We start from the raw sequence: 24,077 nt of genomic DNA on the forward strand, positions 1-24,077 counted from the left end.
TTTCTCGTAGTGTAAAATGCTATTTATAATAACGCCATATCTCTAGGAACCTCAAGATGGGAGTGTGATACTACAAGCACTATCTCTGGTATTTCTCTGTAACTAGTTTATGGATCCACCGTTGAAGTACATGTGGTACATTTTCGATCACATGGAATGGTACCATTTCGATCATAGATATTTGCATTTTTCTTACTGCAGATGATGCATAGAAGATCAGAGAAGAAAGTATATGAAATGGTCAATTTTGCACATTGAATGACCTTCAGTTATCGAAGAAACAATACCCTTGCCTAAAGTTCCTGAGACTCCTTCAGTCAGCCACACCAAAATGAATCATCCTCCTGTTGCCAAATGTAATGAATGAGTACAATTCCGTACTAATTCAACCATTATGAAAAAAGCCTCGACTTCAACTTTCAATGTTACAAGCGCTGTATCACCCGACGACTCTATGAAAAAAAATCTTACAGTCACCTAAAAAGAAATCCAAAAACATGAAAGGTAATATCTTCATCCCATTTAACATCAGATCAGCATGTTTAGATTGTTAAGTTTCAAAAATCTCTCTTTAAGAATGGCAATGGCATAAACATAACTCAAAAGATAACCGGCATGACAAGCACACCAAATTTTCAAGCTCATACATTTCAATGAGAGCCTTAGAAAGACAACGAGAGTGGATTTTGTCATCTGGATTATAACTCTGAGAATTACATGATGAAAGGACCATGGATTCAATGCCAGTCCAGTAAAGCGTGGTATCATGAAATATGTGTTGGGGGCAAAAGGAAAGATACACTTTATGTATGGAAAATGTGTGTGATCCAAATTGTACTTTGTGTGGTCAGAATTGTACCACTAGAGGTATATCTGCGTTCAAAGACAGGCTCGTATGTTGTGTACAATTTTTATAAGGAGGGTTTATTTAAATACTATTATTAATGTGTGCCATTGTTTAAGATGGCTACTCCATTGTCAATGTAAAAGAATTTTGACAGTACCTCAAAGTGTGAGTGTATGATTGATTAAATTTTGATTGAAAATATACCACCTTACCCTATACCATTACTTCTTAATGCACAGTTACATCGACCTAGACTCCTAGAACATGGCACGATACTTATAAATTACAGCTTAGACTAGACAGCTTTTCCTGAAAGTGCAGGCTGGTGTGACGGTGTTGACGAAGTCTAATCAACTGATATCAGGCTATATTTACCTGTCTGAAAGATTTGACCAAACAAGGTTGCTCTCCTGCATTTTGCAAGAAATAGGACTGTTTAGCGTCATAACAGTCTCCCACGCAGCATGAGATTTCTCGGGAATAGTCACCAACTGCCCACAAAAATACAAGATTTCCCCCGGGTACGTAAATGTGGTAAATTCAAAACTATAAAGGTTTCTTAAGGGCAGGAATAATCCCAATATTTGTGTGAACTTCGTATTTTGGGATCTTAATCCACTAGCCTAAAAGTTTACAAGTAATGAGGCAACATTCACTGAAGTTAAAAATAAAAAAAACCAATGAGGTAGAAAATATTCAGCAATAATATGTACAAAATTTAAGATATTATATAGAAATCAATTCTACATTCGTACTGTATATAAATAAGCAGAGCACTTAGCAATCAAACGTTTCTTTTTTCTTCCTCCCCACTCAATACAGTAAAAAGTTTTCACAATCCACTTGACACAGTCCATTACAAAATTCAGCTGTATCTTCGGAAAACTGAAAATATCAAAAAGCATGTATATCGAACACAGCTCAACCTCCTGCAACTTCCTCTGTGATCTCAGAATCACTGTCGATTTCCTCAACAAGAACTTCTCAACGCGATCAGAACTGTCAATCCAAGTCAACAATGCACACTACCACTGTAGGATAATACCCTTCATCTACTAAGAAAGGAAGCAATGAATTATTTGGTCTTCAATATTAACATTACTAAGTTGGGCCTTCCCCACTATGAAGAACTAGTGAATGTACATCCTAGATTAAGTTAGCCACCATAATTTGCAAAAGACACCAGTTCATTATGATGAAAGAGAAGGATTGACTCTTCTCAACAGCACTTACTGCAAAATGGGGTAACTTCGGCCACTGTTTCGTATATTTTAAAAATTTAAACGTGAAATATTCCCTCTAATTTTCTGAAAAATATAAGTTCTGCCATGTTTGTTCTTCATTTTTAAATATGAACATAATTCTAATTGTTATTCAGTAACAAATTATGATTATCGAAAGAGTGGCCAGAGTTACCCCATGTTTTCTTTGACTTAGTGTTACTTCAGCCACCGTAAATGTTTTTTTTAAACCTGTAGAATGCTCGGTATCAACATTCACAAAAAAATTATAACGATTTGTAGTGAAACAGATGTATAGTGGATATTTCCAAACAATTCACATTTTCCCCCACAGAAGAAACTATTTTATTTAGCCTAAGCATACAAGCATTGTATGATATGACAAATTACATGTTGCATTGCATAAATATTTGAAATGGTACAAAAGATAATAAATAAAAGGTACGAAAATAATATAAAGTCCAACTGTATGGAGAGTCCTCATAATACACTGTCTTCTAAATTAGAAAATATCTGGGCCGTCAATCAAGTTCTTAAATGTGTATCATTCATGTCAACTGATATCTGTTTATGCAGCAACATAGTCTGTATACAGGCATATTTATCATTGTTTATCCCTGTCTGGATTAACTTCCCCTTACTTCTCAGAGGCTTGCCGAACCGTTATTGTACCTTTATTAAGCTCTTCTAAAGCGTTCTTGAGGTAAACAGGATTGTAATTACAACACCCACGGCTGCATAATGTTTTCCTGTATGTTCTTGGCATGGCCGAAATTACCCGGGAAGAGGACAACTTTTATCATAAAACTATTCTCTGAAAAATCTATTTGAATAAAATGCATCAAATTGGTTGATCAGTTACCAGACGTACTTGCATTTTGACCCCATAAAACACTGGAATGCAGAATCGAATACTGGGGCTAGGTAACAGTTTGTTTTCTGCTGTTACCAGACACGACAATAGTCAGGGCTGCGATGGAGCATTCTATTGTGTGTGCATTTTAGTTGTTGCAAGTGGTTCATCTTTTTCAGTATAGGAGGCAGGAGAAAATCAGTGTTGCTATTTGTCAGTGGTCGGATTTACCCTGCGTGGCCAAAGTTACCCCACTTTACGGTACCAACGTGTAAAGTCAAAACATTACCAGGAGGTTAAATTACATAAAGCAGTGTGAAAAAAAATGTTTTCCAGATGGTAGCAAGTGATAGCATACCAGAAAACAAATGACAACGTTTCAGAATGACAGAGCCTCACAAAAGCATAGTTTCTAAAGAAATGAACCATAGAACACTATCCGAGTCTGACTCGGGCTTCAACTGCCTAATCGACCAACGTGTCGTAAGTCTCGCTCAGGCCTAGGCGTCAAAGTGTTAAAGCTAGAAACTGATTCTAATTTGGTTCACTCCAGAAAAATGTTTGAACATGTGCCATGTCTACCGACTGTCTGGTTTTTTTATAATGCTATTTGTTTTACGTCCCACTAACTACTCTATTACGGTTTTCGGAGACGCCGAGGTGCCGGAATTTAGTCCCGCAGGAGTTCTTTTACGTGCCAGTAAATCTACCGACACGAGGCTGACGTATTTTTTCAAATACCACCGGACTGAGTCAGGATCGAACCTGCCAAGTTGGGGTCAGAAGGCCAGCGCCTTAACCGTCTGAGCCACTCAGCCCGGCTACTGTCCGGTTTTGCTGACGTTGGGTTTGATATATATGAGGAAACAAAACTGCTCTGCATTTTAATAACAAACTTTTAGACAATTTCACTCTACACATTAAAATTTACATTAAAATTTATTGTACTGTATTCCAAAATCCAGACTAAATTTCAAAGCTAGTACTGGTAACTCAGAAAATCCTCTCACCAAATGTCAAAAGAAATTTTCATGAGAACAGTGTTGCATCATGAGAATTTACATCCAAGAAAATCCTGAAAAAAATGCAAAACACAACAAATGACCCATTCACCTGCTGCCTTCTCCTTCAACTCAAATGAAAAGTCGTGCCCTTCGAGTATAGGCTGTTACATTGCTTGTAGTTTGACTACCCCGGCAAGTACCTACAATGTTTAAGGTTCTTTGAAGAGCAAAGAAATGTAGCAGTCCTACCCTAGTGTTTGTTACTTCCTGTACTGTTATCTTTGTTTACTTTATGTCTTAGAATTAGCAGCAACATTCCCTTAGTCTGTATGGCTTTTAGATCACTATGGCCTGGGATAGTGAATATGACCACATTAACAGTATGCTTGAAAATGTTTAGATATCAGATTGGAAAAAAAGCAAAATTGACAATGAAGAGTGTGTGGGTGATGATGATGATGATGATTTACTAATAAAAGAAGAAGTATTCAAGTATTTAAGAAAGGTGACCGGAAGGTATGTGACAATTATTGAGGAATGACACTGTTGTCACAAGTAGCCAAAACATTGGAGAATAACAGAAAGGAGGATGAGTGGAAGGGTGGAAAGAAATTTAGAAGAAGAGCAGCATGGATTTCGACAGGGCAGGTCAACAATAAACCCTATATTTACCATGAGATTGATGGAAAAACAGTAGGAATATGGAAAAGATCTGGTGGTGATATTCCTTGATCTAGAGAAGGCATACAATAGTGTTAATAGAGAAAAGGTGTGGGAAACCCTGGAAAGAAAAGGACGTGGAAGGCAATCAAAGGAACTAGTGAAAGCAATGTATAAGAATCGTTGTGTACAGACTCGATTGGTTTAGAAACCAAACTGGACTATGACAGAAGTGTATATGAAAATATTGCTGTTTGCAGATGACATAGTGATCTAGGGAGTCAACAATACAGAAGTGCAAATCCAACTAGAGGCTTTAAATGACAGTATTGAGAAATATGATATGAAAATCAGTGCAGTGTGTGACAGGAGGAGAAAGATAAGGAAAAAGAATAGTTGGGACAAAACCTTCAGGTTGTTGAATACTTCAAATATTTGGCAAGTGAAATAATGCAACATGCAAGGTTGGATAAGGAGATCAGCAGAAGGTACAAGCGGGAAATACGATCTACCAGAATTTAAGGAACCTGGTGTGGAATAGAGAAGTTCCTATGAAATGTAAAGAGATAATGTACAAGATGTACTACATTTACGTAAGCATCAGAGACTTGGACTTCGACAGCAAGAAATGAGAGTAAAATTCAGGCCAGTGAGATGAAGTACCTGAGAAGTATGGTAGGGAAGACAAGGAGAGACAAAGTAAGAAATGCTGAGGCCAGAAAAGAAACAAGGGTAGAAAAACTGAGTGACAGGATGGAGAAGAATAAATCGAGATTGTTTGGACATGTTATCAGGATGCAGGAGGGAATGGTACAAAAACAAGTGATGGAGGCTAGGATAGATGGAAAGAGGGCAAGAGGGAGGCCTAGAGCAAGATGGATGGATTTGTCTAGAACAGTAAGAGAAAAAGAAGAATGGACTGAAATACAATTACTGAAGAGGAGTGGTGGAAGGAGAGACAACAGTGAAGTGCCAAGGAGGCAGGAGCTGGACAAGGGGAAATGATAATGAAGAAGAAGAAGAAGAAAGCACTATCATTACAGGCGAAGATCAGACAGTACAACACTGTGATTAAAATGGAAGGTCTATATACTAGTGAGTGCTTCTGAATAACTGGGAAAGCTGGTAAAGGGGATGCTAAAAAGATTGAGAGAACAATTCTTTGCAGCAAGAAAATGGGTCCAAAACTTGTAAATGGACAACATAAGTTAAGGGGACATGAAAAACTGTATCGGGAAAATGAACGACGGATGGAGACTATTAGGAAAAGAAGAGTGAAATTCAATGGACACCTCTTCAGAATAGAAAGCGATTGACGTAACAAATCTTTCAGATACTTGATAATAGCCGAAGTTTCATATGAGTAGTTCCAGGAGGTGAGGAAGGGCTTCAACAAGGCTGAACTAAGGCGAGAGGACATCTCAAATCGAGCACAGTACCAGTTAAATATCAAGAATTTCAAGGACCTCCATGAAGAACAAATGCAGAACAGTGCTTGGATGATGGGAAGACTGCAAGCTGCCAAGAAGAGTATGCAGCGAATCTGACCAGCCCAAAAAAAAAAACCAACTACAAAAATGTTAAGTAGTTATTTAACATGGTCGTTATTGGCCCTAAACAAAACAAAAATTAAGGGAGCCTGACAGTGATAATGAGATTACAACCGATTCAGAACAGCCACAACGAAAATGTACAAGACAGGACAAACACGACTGGGTAGTAGGGGGGAAATATTCTGATTGTTCCTTCATTCACGAGAAACTGTTAAGTGTTCAGAATAAGTACCCGAGTAATCCTCTGTCAGAGCTGTCATTTTAGATCATAAGGACCCTCTATTCTCAGTTATTGTTACAAGTGATGATGCTAGGAAACAGCTGTCTGACTCCAATGGAAAAAAAGGGTGAATGACGATACCTAGTTTGACACTAATGAGGATGAGAAAAAGGCTTAGGCCTATTTCACTCCTACATTCTAACGTCACAGGTTCGGAAGCCCCATATTAAACTGTAGCCTACCGGAGCAAAGGTAAGTGCCTCTTCAAATCCCAAAGTATTTTTAAGTTCCTTCATACCAAATCCTCATTCTGAAATGTTTTACTGGTAAGTATAACTCTTCTTCTGGTCTAGAAAGCCAAGAATAATTGTTGTTTGAGTCATCAGTCCATAGATTGGTTTGATGCAGCTTCCATGCCACCCTATTCTGTGCTAATCTTTTCATTCCTATGTAACTACTACATCCTGCATCTGCTTTAATCTGCTTGTTATATTCATACCTTGGTCTACTCCTACTGTTCTCACCCCCCCCCCCCCCCCCCCTACACTTCCCCCCCAAAAAACCAACTGAACGAATCTTGAGTGTCTTAAGATGTGTCCTATCATTCTATCACTTCTTCTCGTCAAATTCAGTCAAATAGATCTCCTCATACCAATTCAATTCAGTATCTCTTCATTCGTAATTAGCTCTATCCATCTCACCTTCAGCATTCTCCTGTTTCTGTGCTAGTTATCATCCATGTTTCACTTCCATACAATGCCATGCTCCAGACGAAAGTCTTAAAAAACATCTTCCTAATTCCTATATCAGTGGTCGAAGTGAGCAAATTTCTTTTCTTAGGAAAGGACTTCCTTGCTTGAGCTATGTCCTCCTTACTTCTGCCATCATTAGTTATTTTACTACCCAAGTAACAATATTTATCTTCTTCCTTGTAGCCTTCATTTCCTAATCTAATATTTCCTGCATCACCTGACTTTGTTCAACTACACTTCATTACTTTTGTTTCGGACTTATTTTATTTTCATCTTCTACCCCTTACCCAAGACTTCAGATCTTCTGCAGACTCAGATAAAATAACTATAAGAATAATAGCCACGAGTATTTGTCGCACTGACCACGTCACTTCACGATCTACAGGCCTTCATGCTGAGCCGCGGTTGTTTGATAGTCTGAGACCTTTCAGGGGTTTAGCACCACAGGGTTGGTTTGTGTTGTTTTTATAACTTTTCTGCATGCAAAATTAAAAAATAACATGAAAATATTCCTACTGTGTAATTATAAGTTTTGGTTTAGTGTGTGCCATACTGGTAGTGCAGTACTTAGCTTTAAACTCATGGGTCATGAGATTTAAATCCAGTTTCTGGGTAAACTCAGTGAGCTTTTAAATACAAGGCAAATGGGTTAATAACAAATACCTGTGTAATTTAATTTTATGTCAAAATTCATGCTAAAATTCGTTGTTTTTCAAAATTCAAGCCAAACTTCACTGTGAGTACACCACTGAGAATTCTCTCAGCAAGTGTCAACAAATTTTCATTAGAATTTTATCGCATCGTGAGGATTTGTACACAAGAAATTACTGAAAAACTGCAAAACAAAGGAAACATGTTTAGGTTCTTTAAATGCTACATGCTTTCCTTTCAAATGATAATGGGGGACATAAAACATTGTGAGACGATAACAGTCAGGACTGGACAAACTTTTATAAATAAAATAAGATACAGTATTTCTTCACTAAAAACTACAGTCCACACATAAATCCTCTAGACAAAATCTCTATATATAAAGCAGAATGTCCGTCTGTCCATTCCTTATACAAATTCATACCGTCACACCAATCTGAACCACCTTTTAGGACCCTGTGGGAAACCCCATCTAGAAGAAATTTTAACAGCCCACTCCATTCCCCAGATTTAGACCCTTTGGCACATTAACATAGGCCAATATAGGCAAAATATCAATTCTGTCATACAAAGACGATAAAAAGTTAACTTTAATCCTCTTGATGCAAAGATTAAAACTCAAGGCCCTCTGGGCGCCAAAAACCATGTTTTAAGGGCCTAAAACCAACCATTGTGGAGATATTAGGATCACACTACACCGCTTATCAGATTAAGAAATGACCAGCCGTAACCATGGCAACGTCAGCTCAGGGATTCTACAATAGAATACAGGCCTGGTGTTTGAAGTAGGCACATGTGTATATGTAGGCTAGACCAAGGAGAGATTCTGCTATGCATACCTATGACTGTCTGAAGAAAAGGAAAAAAGCAATGTGGGGGGAGGGGGGATAAGCCACCCCTAAGGGTGCAGGTGGGGAGGGGTTGGCATGTGAAAATAATCGAAAATAGTATCGTATGCATACTTTTCTTGGTCGCTGAGATGAACAGCGACATTCCAGATGTCGTTTAAGGTTATATTCCAGCATAGCTGTCAACTTAACTTGGTGAACGCATGACTTATTATACCATCTGGAAAAAAATTATGTGGGGTAAGACACCCCTAGCAGAGGGGTTGCCATGAAAACTAATAAAAAAAGAGGAATATTACTGTCAAATCCATAGTTTTCGGGGTCGCTTATATGAATACTGACCCTCTGGATGCCTTTAATTTGAAGGTCATCTCCCATCGGCAAGCGGGGGAGAAGATGTCATAAAGAAAATGTCCTAACTGTATGGATGGATGTATGTATGTTCCAGAACAGCTCTCAACTAAAACTTGAAATTACTGTTATAACTTTTAAACTAAAAAAATATTTCTTAACACATTCACAATCGGCCCCGGAGATCTCCGTAGTACTGCAGACAGCGGCTGTTGACGGGCGCTAGAGATCTCTGTTTTTACGCACAGATATCGATTGTAGCTTGTTGTGCTATCTGTTGGCTAAAATATTAATCACTTTCAATCATGTGTTGGAGTAGAGGGATTGTAGATTTTAGTGTTGATTTACTTTTTTTATTGTACGAACTTTGTAGCCATGGAAACTTTGTATATACACGGGTGTATATACGCCGAGAATCTTTGTACATGGGTGATGAGCTCTGAGAATCTCGTAGTTGCCCATAGCAACATGCCCTATTTGATGACAAACTATTTCAACATTTATATGTAGATTCATTATCTGATGTGCCACATGGGTGATGAGCTCTGAGAATCTCGTAGTTGCCAGCTGACAGTACGTAACAGCCGACAGTAGGTGACGGGCTACGAGAATTCTCACTTTTATGCACCTTGTATTTTCTCGATTATTGATGAAATTGTGAGTGATATGAGTTCCAAATGGTATAGTCATGGAATATAAATTATTGCTGCATCTTTCTTTCTTTAAACCTTCATGTATTTAACAAAATAATGTCAGATATGTAGAGCTATTGCCTTGAGCACCAGTGCAGATGTCAACATGGTGCCGCGTATTCAGCTGCCGACGGCTACCGAAATTGTGATTAATTATGTTCAGACCGATTATAATAGGTACCGAGAGACAGTGAATTAGACATTTCTAATGATTTATGGCTAACACTAAATGGGAAGTAGTCGTACAGAGAAATCCTTGCATACTTCAAAACAATGAGTATACAAATGGCACAAATACGGCATTCATACTACACTGTGCTTAGACTATTGAATGGAGCCACAAATGGTACTGCTTTGAAAAGTATCCCAACGTACATATTACGAAGCAACCTGGTGAGTACATGTTCCAAGTCTGAGGTCGATATCTTGAATACATTTCGAGTTACAGTAGTTTGAGTGGAACAGTGTAATTTCTTTCTTGGAGGCTTGAACTATCCGGTCCGCATGGGGTAGCAGCCTCCATTCGCCACCCATCGTCAATGTGTTAAAATATCAGTCAATGTCACAATAAAGAAAATACAAAAATTAGCTTCACACATAATTAACAGGTAATAAAATACCTAAAAGTAAATAATGAATAAAGTGCCCAGGCAGTGCCAGGTAATACAGTTATGTCTAAATAAATATGTTTTTTTTCTTACAACATCAACTATAACCTTTGTTTCTGCTGCAGTCTTTATGAGGGATGTGAGTAGCTCACATGATAAGAAGCACATGATGATAAACAAGAAAGGGTTCGTACTTACCCACACCATCAAACTGATTTTCCTTGTCTCCCAAGTCCTCCTCCACTTCCATGTGGTGTTCATCATCACTAGCCTCCCGCCCTAACCCCCCCTCCGGCTCCCCCAAGCCCTGCCTCCAGCGCCCCCTCTTTTCAATTGCCTCCAACTCCATCCGCACTTCCTGACGTTTCTTTTCAATCATTTCTGTAAACAGGGACAAGGGACATAAAATTTCACTGCAGTAAATGTTACAAACTATTAAATATATCAAACTGGACATTCAATTACATCATATAATAAACCCTTTCTCCAGAAAATTACAAAAGTACGAAAAATTGGAAATCAAAGGTTAATAACATAACTTAATGCAACCAATGGCCATGAAATAAATATATACCGTACATAAATAGATGAATAAATGTTCACTTAGAAAACAATATGTAGTTCTCTGTGTTAATCACTACAACATTTGTTCAAAGACACCACTTTTTTCCACATTCTGGAAGTGATAGCAATCACAACGATTCTTACACAGCCGACACAAACAATCCTCCTGCAGATCATGATTGTCACATATTCTGTGACGCTAGTGGCTTTACGTCGCACCAACACAGATAGGTCTTATGGCGATGATGGGATAGGAAAAGCCTAGGAGTTGGAAGGAAGCAGCTGTGGCCTTAATTAAGGTACAGCCCAATTTGCCTGGTGTGAAAATGTGAAACCACGGAAAACCATCTTCAGGGCTACCGACAGTGGGATTCGAACTATCTCCCAGATACAAGCTCACAGCCGCACGCCTCTGACTGTACGGCCAACTCGCCAAGTATATTCTCTGATGAAATCCATGTACCGCAAGAAAGAAACTGAATAGTACTGGAGGATGAGGTGGTTTATAGATTCATTAACTGACAAATTCTTATTTAAATTATTTAAAGTACGAACTTTCCTTTTCATATATTCATGATTTTGCAATCTTAATTTGCTGTTCACATCTGTGAACTGGTCTTAAGTGGATGTAAAATATATAGTATTGACTAGGAGGATTAAAATATTTTTGTACAATTTTGTAAGAAAAACAATATTTTGTAATAACCGGAGGATTTTGTTTAACTTCTACGTATCTTTTCCTTTTTTTAATGTGTTGTGTTTATTTCTCTTCTATTTTTGATTATAAAATGTTATCTCGTCAAGCTGTAAACATAGAATAGCTAACTTTTCTTTTTATTGTGAAAAAATTATCCAATTTTACTAAACAAAGATTTTGAAACAAAAGAAAAATAGAACACAAAATCAAAGGTTAAGCTAAGCTGATATCTGCTTCATTTTCTTGTACAGTAGAAAGGTCACTTTGAGGAGACTGAAGACTTATCCGTAATTAACTACGAGGCAGATCAGCTGAATGTCTAGTGGTGCTTTACTTATACAACACAAAAAACTTCAAGAAAGAAATCCGCTTGCTAACACTTGTTGTTCATATTTACTATGAACCACACACTATACTTTATTTCTAAGTAGGGAGAAAATCCTCTAAGGATAGCTGGCCTACAATGAGGGGTACCATACGGTAACGGCATCAAATTGATAGTAACATACTTAATGCCGTTCAAATTTTCGTACTATTCATCTTAGGATAAAATGAGCTTACACATTTTTTTTTTTTTAAATTTTGAAATTCCCTTACTGTATAGGTATCCCCGACGGCGAATAATTTGTCTTCGCATATTCCGTGTAAATGGGATATTTACTATTGACAATGAATTACGTAAAACATATTAACAAATGCCTTTTAAAAACAAAACAGGAATACCAAAACTGAAAATTTTGCGACAGATCCTCGTGCACCGAAGAGCAAACCAATCACCTCCCAGCAACTTGCGAATATGTGATATTTTCTTTAAATTACTTAAAACAGGGTTCATAGTGTCTCTTTTCAGAATCAATTTCTTTGGCCTGTGAAATATTCTTCTCAAACCTTAAAGAGGAGTTTACATGGGGACAATACTGTATTGTCCTGTGTTCAGCAAACAGCTAGTCAGTTGTGGAGGACGAGACAAGACAATGTTCGTACTTTGGCAAAACAGATCCAAGGAAATTGAAGAAAATTATTACATATCTATTACTTAAATGTATTACATATAGTAGGAAATGAATGAAACAAAAATAGTAAAAGACTGTGGATACGAAAATGGATGGCATGCAGTTCATCATTAGGATAATCTATTTTATTATTAAAGGAAAGGAAAAAGTTGTCAAGTGTTAAAAGCTGAACTTATTCTTTGAAGACTCTGTTGTTTAAGGTTTGATTTGGTACTCCAATGTGGAAAGGAAGAAAGAAAGAAAGAAAGAAAGAAAGAAAGGAATTACAAGATGATCCTCATTAATACAGACTGTTTAGGGGCGCATAGCTGGAGATAGTGGGTTTGAACCCCACTGTCAGCAGCCCTGTTTTCTATGGTTACCCATTCTCACACCAGGCGGCAAATGCTGGGGCTGTATCTTAATTAAGGCCACGGCCGATTCCCTCTCACCCCTAGGCCTTTCCCATCCCATTGTTGCCATACAACCTATCTGTGTCGGTGCACGTTCACACGAGGGTAGGACAGTAAGAGTGATGGTGGGGGTAAGACATTGTCCCAAGAGATAGGAAGCGAGGCTAACTCGCAAGACAGTAGCGTAGTCATTGTTCTGTCCTCGGATCGTTCATGCACATGAGGAAAATGTTGTCTTGTCCTGTTGTATTGTCCCCGTGTAATCTCTGTTTAATGTTGGATCAATAACAATGCCGATGTTCATCTTACTGTCACTCGTGACAATGTCTGCACGGGATATAAAACATTTTGAGGTATTTATCATGTCACATCATCACCACTAGCAAAATTTGTTCAGGATCTGTTTCTTTCAAAAAAAAAAAAAATATTGGAGAAATGTATGAGAGGTATTTTTTTAAATGGAACAGCACCATTTGCAAATGAAGTTTTGAAATTCCATGTAGCCTTACTTTTGCACATACACATGACTTCCAGCATTCCTTGCCCACAATCGGACACCATTTCGAGCCACACATGAAATCAGATCAGTTATACGGTTCATGACAACAAGAAATTTTGCAGCAGAGGAGATTCATCATCAAATTTGTGAAGTTTACGGCCGCAATGCTACAAGCAAGATACTTCTGGTCGTCCATCTGTAATCACTGGCAATACTATGAGTGCGGAAGACCATTTACAATTTAAATACTGGTGTTGCGATTCCCAGAAGTTCTGTGCAAAACAGTGTCAGAAAACTTGGACTTCAGAAATATGTGCAACCAATGGTTCCAAAGACGCTGTCAGAGAAACACAAAATGAAGAGATGTTCCAGTGATCTGACATGACCCAGAATCATGAGGAAGACAATGAATTACTGGACCACAATGTCATGCGGGATTAGACCTGGGTGTCTTTCGTGACAACTGAAACCAAGCTGCAATATGGAGAGGCAACAGCCGACATCTCCGATGAAAGCAAGCTTATAATGTGACAATGATGATTATTGTTTAAAGAGGCCTAACAGCTAGATCATTGGCCCCTAATGGTACAACATGCAACAAAATGAAAATTTCAAAATGTATCAACTGACTAGAATATAAAATGAATGGTGATGAAAAAATGATTGAGAAGCAAAAACAGTCAAATGGATCCAATTCACAATGTCTTAATTACTGGGATGATACTCCTTATCTAAAGGGGTCCAAAATCCAGGTCACCAGCACCTCATAATGGTACTAATCACTGGTAAAGCAGAACCACAGTGTACCTCCTATAGTGGTACTAAACACAGTTAACGTAGACTCACAATGTTTCTCACATGGTACTAACCTCACAATGGCACCACTCACAGGTAACACAAACCTATGGTGTTTTGCACAAAAGGGTACTACTCACAAGCAACGCAGACCCATGGTGCTCCTTACATAGTGGTACTAATCATAGGCAATTAAGACCCACGGTGTATCACATATTATGGCAACGCCCACAGGCAACACAAACCCATGGTGTTCCTCACATAATGGTAATTCTACTCTCAGGCAATGCAGGCCCATAGTTTTACTGACATAGTACTAATCACAGGCAACATAGACCCATGGTGTCAAGTGGTACTACTCATGTGTACCGCAGACCCATTCTGAACACAGTGGAACTGACCGGTGGAATACACGATGCTCATTATCACGAACAAACAACGCCCAGACCCGTAGTGTTTCGCGCATAATGGTACTGCTCCTATGTAACGTAAACCAATGTTGTTTCTCGCAAGGTGGTACTAGTTGCAAGTAACATCGACCCACGGTGTTCCGCACGTAATGCTACTAATCACAAGTATTCTCATGGTTCTATTGTCATCGCCCCTTGGTCGTCCCTTTTAGTCGCCTCTTACAGACAGCAGGGGATACCGGGGATGTATTCTTTGTCTGCGTACCCCCACCCACAGGGCGTAGCAAGATTATAGCAATGGTGATTTGGGATAAGCACAGTGTTTTGCTGGTGGACTTCATGCTGCCAGGAGCGGTGAGCAATGCAGCTTCGTATTGTCTTACATTGAAAAAAATTTAGGCGCACAGTCCAGAATAAGAATCTAAGAACTTGACCATATTAATAGCCTATAGTTGTTCATAATGACTACTTATAGTGACAACCTTACTTCACTGAAAAAACAGGGGACAATAAGTCTGCCTTGTCAATATTATTCGTTTACAAAATATTGTACTTGTTTTGAAAAAATATCATTTTCTTCTTCAGTGAACTAATATTTCACAAATCCCAATGGCTTGATTAAAATTCTAAATTCTACAATTGAAATAAACACCGTGATCTGCTGTCTGCTGGAGTACTTATCCTTCATGACATTTCGAGGTCCCATTCTGCTGTTCAAACACAAGCAATCATCCAGTCTTTTGGCTGGCAGCCGTTCGATACAGCCCCGACCTAGGATCTAGTTACTCCCTCCTCTTTTTTGCACCTGAAGAAGTTCCTCAGCAGTAAGTATTTTAACACCAAAGATGACGTGAAAGCAATGATTCAGAAACAGTTTTCCTTGTCGGTGGCAGAATTCTACAATGAAGACAAAAACTTGTCCCACACTACGACAAATATTTAAATAAGCATTGAAATGGTATGGAAAAGTAGCTGAATGCACAGAGATGGAATTAAAAAAAGAAATACACCAATAATATGCAGTGGTTATTATTTTATTAGGGTTTTTGGCAAACTGCCCTTCATTTAAAAAAAAAATCACACTTATAATAAGATCAATGGACCTGTCAAGGGAAGTGATAATTTCTGAACAACATATACCATAATACAGAGCTAGACCACGAGGTAATTTATTCAGTACAAACTCCCAGAATACAGAGGAGAGAATATGTTAAGACAACATGTCTTGAATAATCCTTCACAGAAAAAAAAAAAAAAAAAATTAAAAAAGCTGGGACAGAGCTAGATGGTTGTAAGTTGCCGTTGATTAGTAGTAGTGTGTCCAATTCACGATTCACACCTTTTGAACAGCAGGCAGAAATATTGGCAGTTTCTGCCATAATCGTTGGCATTTCACAGACCTCTAGTGGTGCACTTTCAGTTACCCAACAAAATTAACTCAGCCTAAGGAACTACCATGATAATGATACAGAAAAATAAGAATATAAATAGGGTTACATAATAGGATTAAAAAAACAATGACAGGTCCTTGTGGGAAAAGGAAGCAACAGAAAGAGGGAGACAAGGATAAACATAAGAACACAAGAGAACAAGGACAATCTCAACATCTCCATACAATGAGGCAGAAACAAGCTTGTTTGTACAGAATTAATTTGAAGATCTTCATAATACGATTTAAAAGTTTGCTTGGGAAGAAATTAATTCACTTGCAAGATCTTCCCTTCCTTTTGAGGGTGGGTACAGTGATTTTCTTTTATCAGTCAGTTAGCGTGCTTAAGATTAAGATTTGTAGCAATTGATGTTTAACTGTAATCAAAAGATAAAGGATCTTAGATAATAAGGAGATTTTGCTTGCGATGTTATTATTGCTGATGAAGAGAATGGCCATTTCTCAAAACATGTCCGATAGATGATCGATTAAATTAACAAGGTTATAATGAATATTGACAGCCTGGACCCATTAACAACCCGGTGAACTTATTTTCATGAGCTTAGTCAATACAGCCAAAAATGGTCAATTTTGTGAATTTCACATAACTTTCTGTTGCTGTCTAGATATTAATTTGCATCCCTATGGGTTATGTTCTAGGTAACCCAATAAGTGTGTATTTTGTTATTGAGAAGCTATGATATAAACACTTCTTGCATATCACATCTTTGATATTATTCCTAAGCAATATATTTTTGTCAATCTATCATTCGTACTGGCTTCATAAATTCAAAGATTGAGTGTGCAACTTCACGAGCAGCCTCTTTCGCTTACATTCAGCATTCTTCAACTGTAGAAATGGGCACCAGTGTTGCATTGCTCATGCTATTATGTCCAGCCTCCTCCTCTTTGAAATGCCACCATCTGACTTTTGCTGGTTCTGTTTGTGCCTGGGTTCGGTCTTGGGTGGTTTGACAAGTAACTTCCAGGTGATTGGCTGGTGTTTGTTGCTACGGTTTTGAAATTTACAATTAGGAACTACTGGACAGGGATATTTCATAACAAGAAAATTAATTTGTTTGGAAAACATTGCCTGTGTAGAAGGAAGATAACTCTTACTATGTACTCTTAAACTGCTTTATTATGAATAAGGGAGTAGAATGGGAACCAAATTGCTCAATTGATTAAAATAAATTGATATTAGTAGTCAAGTGTCTGACTTATTGTCCTTATTATCCCAAATATGCAGGTTCAATATTAACAGAAGAAGCCGATTCTTGAAGGCTGGTCAAAAATGTCAGCATTGCATGTTGCTGTTGTCACGTTAAAGGTGTCCGGTGGGCTGCTCAGCGTCACCCAACAAAACAAAATTAAATCTGACTTTTTTTTTTTCTCTATTTGCTTTACGTCGCACCGACACAGATAGGTCTTACAGCAACGATGGAACAGGGAAGGGCTAAAAGTGGGAAGTAAGCAGCCGTGGCCTTAATTAAGGTACAGCCCCAGCATTTGCTTGGTGTGAGAATGGGAAACCACGGAAAACCATCTTCAGGGCTGCCGACAATGGGGTTAGAACCTACTATCTCCCGAATACTGGATGCTGGCCGCACTTAAGCAACTGCAGCTATCGAGCTCGGTAATCTGACACTTTCAGTAGGTCTATAACTCTGTAACATAAGTAGAAGGCACCCTTGCTAGCTCCTTGCAGGTTTGGTTCTAATCAAGACCTAGAAGGTTTATATAGTTTTTTTTTTTTTTTTCCCCCAGGTTGAACCTTGTTGTTTTCTGTACATTACGTACAGTATGCTCACGTTTCGAATACACTGCAGTATTCTTTGTCAAGGCGACTGAAATACCCCTACTCGATCCGAGGTAATTAGTGTCCCAGGCAGCAATCACATTACGAGAGTGGTTGATGACCTTGGTCTTATATATCCTACCCATTCTGGCTGACGTAAGCCCCCTGGCTGTCTCATGAGAATTCTGGAAAGTATGTGTCACAGCCAGGTAGTGGGACTTGCCCGCGCTGTTATGTAATTAGAGGTTCGTCCTGCGTGTTTATGTTGTGGTCTGTATATCTTAATCTATGTATGATAGGCATCCAAGAATTGCTGATTTCATATCCTTTTTCTAAATTCATATTGACTGGGTGTTTCTTGATTTCGATAGCTTCACGGATTCTCCTTTCCAGATTCCAAGGGATAGCTGCTAGGATCTTGGTCTTGTCAAATGATATTCCGTGTCTTGTTTCATAGGAATGCTTGGCTACAGCTGAAATATCTGTGTTTTGGTTCTTGGTGTGACGGATGTGTTCTTTCAGGCAGGTCGAGATCAGGCGTTTTGTTTCACCTATATAGTACACTGCGCAGCTACATTCAATGTGGTATACTCCAGAAGCCTGCAGTTCTATTGTCTTTTACGGTGGCAGATAACGGGCTAGCTTCCGGTGTGGTTTATAGAGGGTTTTTATGTCGTATTCATCCAGTATCTTGCCGATCCTGTCTGTAGTGTTTCTAATGAATGGTCGTATTGCTGTTTTCGGGCAGGTGAACCCCACATACATACACGAAGCTTCCTAGACAAATGTGTAAAATTAGATATTATTTATGATATTTACATGGTTTACTAAAAAAAATTAAGAAAATAAATAATGAGTAAAATGCATATGTACCGGTATTTATAATTTCTCACTACTCCTTCATTTTCTCAATCAGCCAGTTGGCTCATCAATTCCAATCACCGATTCATTCACTCATTTGGGGGCCATGATTAGCTAAGTGGCTTAGCTCCTGGCTGCCCACCTGGAAGACTGAAGTTCAAATCCCGGTTGATTCTGGACTGAGATTTTCATCTCAAAAGTCACGTTCATCAGCAAGGACATGCTGCCTTAAACCCCCGGCCAAAACCAAAATGAGCCTGGGTGGTTCTCAGAAATATCTGGGATAATCTCAAGAAAATTTACTTTATTCATTCACTCATTTGTGTGCTCATATACCTGTGTTCTTCCCCAGAAATGTTATCAACCGCATTGCAGGAATGAGAAGCCGGGTAGGGAATACTACGTAACATATGAATATGATGAAATTTCAATTTATTCCCTTCAGGGCATTAACAATAATATCAGACAGACTGCAAAATTGAACTATTTTAGCGTTGTTATCAAGAACAACACAGAACAGAACCTTTTGAACTCCTAGTGTTCTACTGCTCGTTCAAAATCATGTAACACCGGGTCTTACCACCCGGTTGCTGTGGAGTGCCAAATTCCGTTTGTAAAATCATGCGGAATCAAGTTCTCGCATGCGATTCCACGCCAATCCAGACACTGCCTGCGCATGACACTTTGTGATAGTCAAGTTCAACTTTTAAACTCTGATGTAGTTGAAGCAATTTTGTTCACAATAATGAAAAGATTTATCACTTAAATAAACAGTTCTACGGTATTTAAATTTTAATTTGGTACACCCCATGACTCAAATATATATTAATATTATGTAACTAGCACATATCTAGGTTATATTAGCCGGGCGGTCTGTAAAAACAACAGGGCAGTGCGCCGATTAATAAGGTTCTAGGGAGAACACTGCCTACTTCCTTTCACTCTTTCAGTCTATCACTCATTCTCTCGCACACTCACTGACACAGGCAACAGTTCCTTCAAAAAACGTTTCTCTTAATGTACAACTGAAATTCTGGTCGAGGCAAGTTCTAGGCATGCCCTGACAGCGAGTTCCATAGCTTTGCACAGTACCTGTAAGATCCCTTCTGGAAGGGTACTAAGACAGTAGAAGGGATCAGTATGTATACAAACAGAGAAGTATTTCTGGAGAAAGATCAGGTCAGATATTTTGGCTACTGTCTCAATGGAAGCAAGTTTTTTTCATAGGAGGTGGAATGATGGTTACTTAGCTATTCCATGTAGAGCAGCACTCTCTGTAGCTTACTCATTTTCTCCACTGTTCTGTTATCAAGTAGACTATATGTCAGAACAGGCTGTATCATACGAAGGTATGACCTTATAGCCCTTGGATTGAGGTCTCATACAGGGAGAGGCCGCAGAAAGTTATAGGCATTTAAGCACATACTGCCACACAGATGGACTGGGGGAAATGCTTGCTTTGTTCCAACTGGTATGGATAGACTGCATGGTCAGGTAGCACAGCAAATTTGGTTAGCAGTAAGCGTACAGAACAAATGTTTGGTTTATGAGTGGAGTTTTTGCTAAGTCTATGTTATTAGTGTTGTATTGCTACACTTGTTGTTGAATGTCATTTGTGTTAGCTACCAGTATGGCGACGTATAGTATTAAACAGATATTTCTGGTCGAGACATTTCTCCAAAAGAAGAAATAATACGACAGAACCATTTGCAAATTTTGACATTGTTCCTGTGGCGCTGCAATGCCTTGGAGGCAATACATTTAAGTTAAACCAGACATACAAAAACAATTCACGTACTTCTGAAACACTGGAGAATGAAATCAGACAGCCAATATGTGAAATTTCAGAGGAGAATGTTCAGGAATTTGTTATGCCGATGCAACATTTATATCAAGAACAATGAACATCATGTTTAAGAGCTGCGTAGATGTAAAGTAAACTCGTGTCCTCATCCCAAGATGGTGCAGCTCTTTTCATGCACACCCCCAATGGCGGTGAGCTGCATATACCATTTCAATCACATACCAGCGCTCCTGTCATTCCTAAATTCTGGCAGTACCAGGAATCAAACCCGGGTCTCCAAGGACGGCACTTACGCTATGAGGCGGACAGTTGTGTAGATGAAAGATATGATCAACATTAGTTTTCAACTTCATTCATCATTAACTCTTCCTTAATAATTTAGGCCTACCATAATGAAACTGTACGCTCTTCGGTGCGGCTACAGTCTGGCAAAGAATAGCGAGAAATCTACTCGCACAAAGTCCACCGCATAGTGCAGGTGCTGCCTCTCCCTGTATTTCTACACAGGAACCTCAGGATATGTTTGTTGCCTTGCACCTTGCTTTTTCACACTACATATTTGACTTTAATTTATCACAGATCATTATGTTGACTAACTGAAGTTTAGTTTCCCTGAACACAATAATCACCATCAGAGTCAATAAAGCTCTGCACTGAACATGTTGATAAACAAGGCTTAATATCTTTGATAAAATGTATCAAATGTGGATTCTCATCCACCAAGGGATTATGCTTAACTTCCAACAAATGACCATAGAAAAATGACACTAAGATACTCACTTGCCACGATTTTCTGACTAGCCACCAATCGTTCCTCAGTCTTCATATTATGAATCTTAGGCAGATAAAATATGTGTGGCTTAGCTCGCGTCTGAATGAAGTTAAGAAGGTGCCTGTGCTTGCTCTCCCATTCGTCTTGCTGCAAACAAAAATAAAAGTAAATATACAGTAATTAACAAATAACTAAGCCATAGCTTAGCAAAACAGCACAGGAATGTTGTTAAAACATAAATATCACTCTACCTTAAAGATATATATTATTGTGGATTATTTAGGAGTTTTCAGACAGTCTCATGAAAATAAATCAGAATAAGGTTTCTTTTCTTAAATGTAATTTTTTCACAGGTTAGGTACACATGGCTTAATCTTTGATTCAGGATTTCCTATGTACCGTTTGTTAATTATTATCATTATTATTATTATTATTATTATTATTATTATTATTATTCTCGTGTCAGAAACATGAGTACAAGTATAGTTCTAAATAGGGATGGGACAAATGGTTACTTTCCAGTATAATGTTCCTGTGTATCTGTTACACTGTAGAATTATTTATTTATTTATTTATTTATTTATTTATTTATTTATTTATTTATTTATTGATATCTTTATTTGTGGCGAAGTTAGGGCTCTTGGCCCTCTCTTACACTTAACCACATTATGCAGCTTGATACTGAATACAAAATATTCAAACTTAACACACTGTATATAATATAATAATAATAATAATAATAATATAACTTAATATAGACTAAAACTAAAAGATTACATCCTAAGTCTAAAATGAGCAAAATAAATTCAATATTAACTACTCTAGGTGGAATTCATATAACAGTAATTTATGTAAACTTTTGGGAACTATTTACTCAAGACATTCACTCACACATTCACACATAACTACATGATATAGCCTATATATTCAAGAGGAAATCTTTGGACTGTCTTTTGAAGGTAATTAATGAGGAACAATTTCTAATTTCAGGGGGTAAAGCATTTCACATTCTAGCGCACAACAAAATGAAAGAATTACTGAAGGCAGATGTGTGATGTGGAGGTATTGCAATTGTTGACCCAGATCGCGTGTCATGCTCATGAAAGGAAGATAGAAAACAGAAATTACTGGAGAGATATTCAGGTATATTTTCAGTCAAGAGTCGATAATAAGGGTTGATACATGGCGATTTCTCTGCTGCTCTATTTTTAACCAAGAAAGTTGTGCATAAAAAGGGGATACATGCGAGGCAAAATTCAATGAAAAAATAAATCTAATGCAGGAGTTTAAAGCTCTCTGCAATTTCCTATTTTGTTCACTGGTAGCATACAGCAACACAACATCACAATAGTTAAAAACTGGAAGTATCAATGTTTGAACCAGTTTTATTTTTTTAAGTTGAGAGGTAATACAGTCTGGTGAATCTTAAGGGGATGAAGTGATGAATGAACTTTACTGCATATGTTAGTGGCATGTTCATCCTAGTTTAAAGTTTCATTTATAGAGACTCCAAGGCTTTTTACTGATTTACAGAATGGAATAGCAACACCATTTAGTTGAATGACTGGAATTTGTAGACTGTGCAAATAGCCAAGCAGTTTTCTCTGCCCTAGTATGATAGCTTGTTTTCATTGGGTTGATGGAGAGAGAATTTTCAGCTGCATAACAGCTGACCTGCTCTAAGTTTCGGTTCATATTTTCAGTAGCTGCATTTATGTCATTCACTTTTGTGTGGCAGTAACGACGAAGGAAATCAGGATGCCGTCCACTCAAATTGCTTGTGATTTGATTGATGTTAGTTTTCTTCTTACATCATTTTCATTTACTTTACAAAATTTGAACAAAGGCCATTGTGGTAATGGAGGAGATTGAAGAGAATTTATTGTTGTTTGTATAATATGAGGGTGGGTATTAACTATTTCTCTAGTAAAGTGGGCATTTAATTCATCTGGATTTATGTCATGTGTATTGGAGTTTGCAGTTTGCCTACCAATACCTACGAATCTGAGTTGTTTCCAGGTACTTTTTGTGTTCAAGTTACTGGCTAATTGTTGGAAGTACGCATATTTTTTTGTTTCTGATTATTTGTTTAACTTTATTTCTAAGCACACAGTACTTTTCAAAATCTTCAGTTGATAATGTCTGCTTGTAACATCTGTGTAATGCATCTCGTTCAGCCATTGCAGACTTGATATCATTTGATAACCATGGAGCAGCTTTGCGAGTCACCCTAGCAGTACGTTTAGGTACGTGTTGGAGTAATAGGATACAAAAGTAATCTAATACACGTTGCAGGTCAGCTTTTGGGAGGCACAGTCACTATATGTGCTGCTTCTTGCAGCCCCTAACCACACCTTACTATGTAAATAAATAGCTATCTCCACCTCGCCATTGGGGCCGATGACCTAGATGTTAGGCCCCTTTAAACAACAAGCATCATCATCTCCACCTCGCTTTCTTCAATCCCACTGTCTCTTTCACCAGCTTGGCACACAATTTTTGTAATGAACAACTTTAATTCCCAAAACTAATACTTTAAAATCTTCATTTATAAATGTGCAGAGACAGCAAGGTAGCTCCCTGTACTCCTAGATGTCCAAAGATCTGTCTTCTCCAAATCAGCCAAAAATGTTTGAACGGACACTGAGGAACATGAAAACAATGACTGCCATTGTTTGGGACCATAAAGGTGTCTTGTTGGTAGACTTAACAGAGCATGTAACACTGGAAAGTAGGGCTTCCTTCTTAACAAATGTGTTAAAC

General features: G+C 38.1%; 1 protein-coding gene across 1 annotated transcript in view; it reads right to left on the bottom strand.

Annotated features, from left to right (window-relative positions):
* The window catches only part of Pnn (desmosome associated protein-like protein pinnin), a 105,098-nt gene that overhangs the window by 13,713 nt on the left and 67,308 nt on the right, over nucleotides 1-24,077 (bottom strand). The window contains exons 8-9 of the mRNA XM_067156112.2: nucleotides 21,323-21,461; nucleotides 10,479-10,661 (exon numbers count right to left, since the gene is read on the bottom strand). Coding sequence (XP_067012213.2) covers nucleotides 10,479-10,661; nucleotides 21,323-21,461 — 322 coding nt within the window. The remainder of the gene's footprint in view (nucleotides 1-10,478; nucleotides 10,662-21,322; nucleotides 21,462-24,077) is intronic.

The sequence above is a fragment of the Anabrus simplex genome, chromosome 12, assembly GCF_040414725.1.
Source record: "Anabrus simplex isolate iqAnaSimp1 chromosome 12, ASM4041472v1, whole genome shotgun sequence".
Taxonomy (NCBI): Eukaryota; Metazoa; Arthropoda; class Insecta; order Orthoptera; family Tettigoniidae; genus Anabrus; species Anabrus simplex.